This window comes from Octodon degus, unplaced genomic scaffold (assembly GCF_000260255.1).
Source record: "Octodon degus isolate 3935 unplaced genomic scaffold, OctDeg1.0 scaffold00019, whole genome shotgun sequence".
In the NCBI taxonomy this organism is placed as follows: Eukaryota; Metazoa; Chordata; class Mammalia; order Rodentia; family Octodontidae; genus Octodon; species Octodon degus.
This window is the reverse complement of record NW_004524595.1, coordinates 19,730,537-19,736,647: the sequence shown is the minus strand read 5'-3', so window position 1 is coordinate 19,736,647 and position 6,111 is coordinate 19,730,537. Positions and strand designations below refer to the sequence as shown.

At 42.8% G+C, this 6,111-nt stretch overlaps 1 protein-coding gene across 4 annotated transcripts in view; it reads right to left on the bottom strand.

The window, feature by feature from the left end:
- Positions 1-6,111, bottom strand: part of Pdgfra (platelet derived growth factor receptor alpha) — a 71,085-nt gene that overhangs the window by 37,737 nt on the left and 27,237 nt on the right. For all 4 annotated transcript variants that reach the window (XR_002820310.1, XM_023711074.1, XM_004627512.2 and 1 more), the window contains 2 exons: positions 4,962-5,056; positions 4,624-4,756 (listed from right to left, as the gene is read on the bottom strand). Coding sequence is in view for 3 of the 4 variants with exons in the window: in XM_023711074.1 (XP_023566842.1) it covers positions 4,624-4,756; positions 4,962-5,056 (228 nt within the window). In the remaining variant the exon portion in view is untranslated. The remainder of the gene's footprint in view (positions 1-4,623; positions 4,757-4,961; positions 5,057-6,111) is intronic.

Here is a 6,111-nt window from a genome sequence, read left to right as displayed (position 1 = left end):
GAAGCAGAAGACCCAATACTATTATGGGCTACTGGACTCTTTTAGAATATTTTGTTGAGTTTACACACCTATAATATTCAAATAAAGGAACTTAACAAAAAAAGGGTATACATATGAATGTCCATTTTGTATCTGTGTATTCAAAGTGGTTAGGATAGATATATAGTTACATTCTCTTAATGAATAAAGTGATTTGTTCTAATGGTGTTTGTAAATAGGATCTCAAGTCCGCATCTTGTGCAGCAATTAACCACTAAGAAGAATATATACAGTGTGTTAGTTATTGAAACTGTCCTGCCAATTTGATTTGAAACTGTCTCATTGCTATTTGTTTATCAATAAAATTATGGCAAAAAAAGAATAAAACATAAGATAAAAAATGCTTGATTTTTTAAGTTTTGTTTAGTTTGGTTTGGGGCTTTTTCTGAGACATGGCCTCCCTATGTAGTTCAGGCTGGCCTTGAACTCTCTGTGTAGCCCAAACTGAAGAAATTGGGGATGGAATAAATCTCCGACACTGCGCCTCTCTACCTGCTCTCACCCAGAGGACGCGGAGCCTCTGGTCCAGTAGGGGACACCTAGCAGCACAGGTCAGGCAGAGCTGTCTGACAGAGAAGACAGCGAGGGGAAATCAAGTTGGCACAGGAGAGGCTGCACGTACTTAAAAATGTGCAAAATTATTTATTTAGGCTGATTAATATGTTCTCAAAAATCTCCCAGGAATGTTATTTTTCATGTTATCAGATGCTGACACCATCATTTTTGAAATGTTAGCAAATTCTTTGAGGCTAGTTCTTTTTCTGTTTTGTTTATTTTTGTTTTTGTCTTTGTTTTTGTTTGAGTTAGGGTCTCACTCTGTAGTCCAGGCTGGCCTCAAACTCACAGCAACCCTCCCATTTCCTCCTTGCTAGTGCTGGTATCACAGGCGTGTGCCACCACGCTGAGCTAAAAGGTTCTTAATTTTTACTTTTGGTAGCCTGAATTATCATGTAAGAAATCTAGAGGAGGCCATGTAGAGAAATCACAAGAAGGCCAAGAAAAAAGGCCAATCATAGAGGAGGTGATCCTGAGACAAAGACAAGAGAGAAATTCAGTCATTCCAGCATCCGCGCTGAGCTGGCTTCCCAGTGAGATCCATGATGCATCAGACCTGGAAGTGGTCATTTTGGATATTCCAACTCAGATGAACCCTCAAATAACCCCCCGGACAACATCCTATGATGTGGAAGAATTACTTAGCTTATAATTACAAAATTATAAGCAATAAATTGCTCATCAATTTAAGCCATTAAATTTTTGGGTGAGTGTTACATACCAATGAATAATAGTAATAGTGGGGGAAGGGATTTTGGGCTGCATCATATGATGTAAATTGCCATTGCACTCAATTCCATGAAATAATGATCTCTCTCTCTCTCTCTCAATCTCTCTCTTTTTCTCTCCCTCTCCTCCCGTCCCTCCCCTCCCCCTCCCCCTCCCCCCTTTCTTCCCTCCCTCTCTCCCTCTCCCTCCCCCTCTTTCTCTCTCTCCCTCTACAAAGCCCAGGACCTTGTGCACGCTCCACAAGTACTCTGCTACTGAGCCATACCCCTCACCCACTACTACTCACTCTCTCTGTCTCTGTCTCTGTCTCTCTCTGTCTCTCTCTCTCTCTCTCTCTCTCTCTCTCTCTCTCTCTCTCTCTCTCTCTCTCTCTCTCCTTAGATTCAGAAGTCCCTGTATTTTAGAAATTTATTAGCTCAAATTTATCAACACATTGACCTTAACATCCAATTATCACATTCAAGATCTCTACCCTGATGTACCTCAAGCTTAAAATCTGGCAGGGTGATTTTACACAATCTTTCAGTCCAATGTGTAGACTCCAGCTAGAAAACTTTTCCATCAAGTCTCCATCTTATCTAGGAAATCTTTCCTATCTTTTTCTGTGCAATCTGTTTGTGGTTTTTGAGAAATGAAATTACAACTTTTTCTGCACAATTCCTCCAGTGGATACAACATGGACCACTATTTAACTCATTCTTATCTGCTAATGATTTTAACAAGATTTTAATGTTCCTATGTTATGCTTCTTTGCAAGGAATTTAACCTTACTCACAATTTAACCTTACTTACACATCCTATAGCTTCATGTCTAGTACCCAGGGTAAGAGGTGACAAGATAGTAAGCTTCAAACTGCTGGGGCAGCCCTGACTCTATTGCGCTGCCCTTGAGCAGTCCTCATTGTTTCGATCCGGGACGCACTTACTCCTGTGACTTTCCTCAGCTGTACTACACTACAGGCTTCTCCGGCTTTCTGGGCTTTGCACTACACCTTCAGTTCCATTCTCACAGCTTCACACGCTGCTGTGTCACGGGCACGCTGCCTCCCAGGCTTTCTGAAGTCTGGGCAGAAGCTTCTCTTGCTTCACGTTCTTGTATTCTGCATGTCCACAGAACCAACACCAGGCGAAAAAGGCTGCAGTCTGCCATCAGCTTGTACAGCAGCCAGGTCCCTTTGCATCTTGCAGGTGGTGACTGGGTGGCTGGATGGATCATGCGCCTGGATGCTGAGCATGGTGAGCTCAATCTGGGGGACTCAGTTCCCTGGTTTGCCTTTTTCTTCTTTAGCTCAGTGCCTGGGGCTGTCTTCCTCAAACCAAGTCTTTCATTTTTTCAACTTTGAGCCTTCAAACCATGGGGTCCTGCTGTTTCCTGTGATGTCACCAAGCCACCATTTCTATGGTCCTGTTGTAAAGCACTTGACTTCTTTTTAACATGTTCATCAACCAAGCACTCTTCTACTCCATCTCTGCAGGTCCCAGTTTTGTTGGTTCTTCCTTTTTGGCCAAGCTCAGAACTTTTTAAAACATTCAGCTGAGCCATTTGCTCTTGATTTGCAATGTAAAGCTAGCTAAACACACCAAACAATACCCAAGCCACAGCCTGAATGCTAGGCTGCCATGAACTTCCCTTTGCCAGGTTAATAATTAGTCCAGCACCTTAATCTCAACCTCCTACAACATCTCCAGACATCAGCAAAATGCAGATAAAACTTTCTGGTATAGCATAACACTCATGGCCTAGAATCAACTGCCAACAGAATCCTTTTTCCCAACTGAAACCTCTTGAGCCTGGTCCTTACATTACTGTCAATGTTCTGGTCCTCTGAACTTGACTACAGTCTCCCATCAAGCTCAGCTTACAAGAGTCTACAGTGGCCTCTCTGGCCCATATCACCCAAGAACCAGTTCCAAAGGCTTCTGAACCACATGCTCAGGCAGCCACAGCAATGACCCTATTTATCTAGCACCAGAATCGGTCACAGATCCTTTACTCATCAACGGGGACACAAAATCTGATACTTATAGCCAAAAGGAGGAAGGGTTTATTTTGGGTTTGTACAAGTTTATTGCACAGTCAGCTGGCTCCAAGACAGGGTGGCATGGAAGAGGGGCATCACAGAGGCTTGATAGAGGAAACTTGATCCTGGCATGGTGGGTGGGAAGCAGAGCACTAGCAAGCGGGGAGAGGAGGAGATAGGCCCGACAGGCCCTCCTAGTCCACATCGCCAGAGACCCTCCTCTGACCAGCTTCTCCTAAGCTGTGGCTTAGCCCACTGATGAGTGTCATGTCTCTGTGACCCAGTCAACCATAAAAGCCTCACCTATAATCACATGAAGCTTTGAGGGGACATCTAGATATAAGCCATAACAGGGATTTCACTCTTCCTCTCTCTCTCTCATATTTTATTACTTTTTAACTCTCTTAAAGCTCCTTATCCCTTTTTAGGAAACACTGGTGAAAATACAATAAAGGAAGCCTTAGTGTAAGCATCTGAAATTGGGAACAGTGAAGGGTACCTTGTTTGATTTTAGTGTAAACAACTCTCTAAAACCCAAACTTTGCTGTATTTCAGAATGAGACCAGTGAGATAATTAAAAGCTGTATTTGTCTACGTTATTCATTGTGGCATGATCTCCAGCTCTTACTTTCATTTGCCTATGTCTTGTTTCCACTCATTCAAAATGTGATTCAAAACACAACAAAACATGACACCACCACTCCTTTGGCCTTCATGTACTTATTCTCAGTCCAGGATTGAAACACTTGACATCTGTGGCAGTTGGCTTCTTTCTACATGCTCCATTTTATACTGTACATAGTATCTTATATCCTTTATCTCACACACATAAAGAAGCACCTTATACACCCTCAGACCAAACCGGGACAAAGTGCACTTTGCAGTTATCCTCCCTTACTTCTCATCTAGCTGTTTTAAATCAGAGAAATTCATTTCACTTCCAATTTGTGTTATTTCCACAGCAAAATCTTTTGGGGGAGTATCTTGGCCAGGCCTCTCCTGGAGACTTGAAAAACTAGTGCAGCGATGCAGCTGACTTTTCTTGCGGTGTTTTCAGTGCCAGGAACCAATCTCAGGGCCTTGTCTATGTGAGGTAAGCACTGTACCACTGAGCTACAGCCCCGTCCCCAGTTAACAGTTTTCAAGACCGAAGTACATTCTACAAGAAATTTCTATTGTTTGGTTCTTATTAGCCAAAGCTCAGAACACTGAGTCTGTCCCAGGCCTATAAATAGCAAGTAGTATACAGGTGAGCAGAGTCTGGGGAAGTCATGCTTACCGAGCACTAATCCATCTCTTGGAAATTCCCATCTCGAGTCATAAGGCAGTTGCATCGGATCCACATAAATATATTCATGTCCATCAGGGCTGATTGATTCAATGACCCTCCAGCGAATTTCATACCTCGGTTTCTATAAATGAGCAGGACAGGTAACTGGTGAGCCGTCTAAGGCCTTAGGCACCAGGCTTACCGTAGTAATGAAGGGATTAAAGACAGGGGAGCCCAACACCATTCATCCCACTTGGCGTTACTGACCCCTTCTCTGTGCTGACTGCTGTCCTAAGCTGCTGTTCTTATTGGGTTCAAATGCTTCAGTGCTTTGTGAAAATACCTACCTGCTTCCAAATGACAACCAGGACAATCAGTGAGATGATCACAATCACCAACAACACCAGCACTGCAGCTGCCACTGTGAGTTCAGAATGCAGGGCTAGAAGACAAAGAGGGAGACAGTGGGGCCTTTCCTCCAGGTACTAGGCAAACAGGAAGTTGGTGGTGGTGCCTGGTCCAAATCTCTCACTGCCTCTCTGGGCCATGTTAGGAATAAGCCATACCATCTCCCAAATATCTGTACCCATGAAACTACACCAACTCTTCTCATTTGAAAGGGCAATGGATGAAATTCAATCTCAACACTTTGTCCAAAGATTCTTCAAGAATAACCTTTCAGACAGAATTTTATTAGGAATAGCATTGATAAATGAGATTGAGAGCTACTATATGTATAGAAACCTATATTATAAAATATAGGTTGAAAAGCTGCGTTTTGCTCCAATTGCTTTGCCCTCATTTGACCTTTTAGCATTCACGCTGTCTCCACTGTTGTGAAGAGCAAGGAGGCAGGACCGCCCTCTTCTTCTCCCTTCACCCACTCATAGACGTTGAGAGTAAAGAGACTGAGTGGCTGCACTATTAAGACACAGAAATGGCCAGCGTGCCCTGCAAGATGCAGCTTTGAAAACAATAATAATTTTAAAATAAATAAAAGGTATAATAAGTACACACCCAGGAGGTGGTAGGGAAATCGGCATTTGTATCGCAATTTGGATCTCAATTGAGTGATAACACATCAAGGCTTCAGGCGCAGCGTTGATTAAGTGTGTGCCATAAATCACCTTCGTTTAGTGAGAAATACTTCAAATCTAATTATTCCATAAACTATCAGTCTAAATTTGGAAACTGACCCTATTTTCAAATCAACTTCTATTTCATCAGAGGTGCTGGCACAGGCTTCAAAATGACTGTACTTAAGCCCACTCAAAGGGAACAGTGATTGCCTTATTATTATGTGCAGTTTTATCGGGACAAGAAGACTTCAAGGGCCCACAGGGGGACTTTTTGCAGCCCCTTATTTGTGTTGTCAAAGCACAGTCTTTCTCACACAGGGAAGTCTCATGGTGTGGTTCTCATACTTCATTTTCATATTTTAGATACAGAGGCATAATACAAGTCCATACGCAACTTGGATGGCAGAGAAAAATAGCA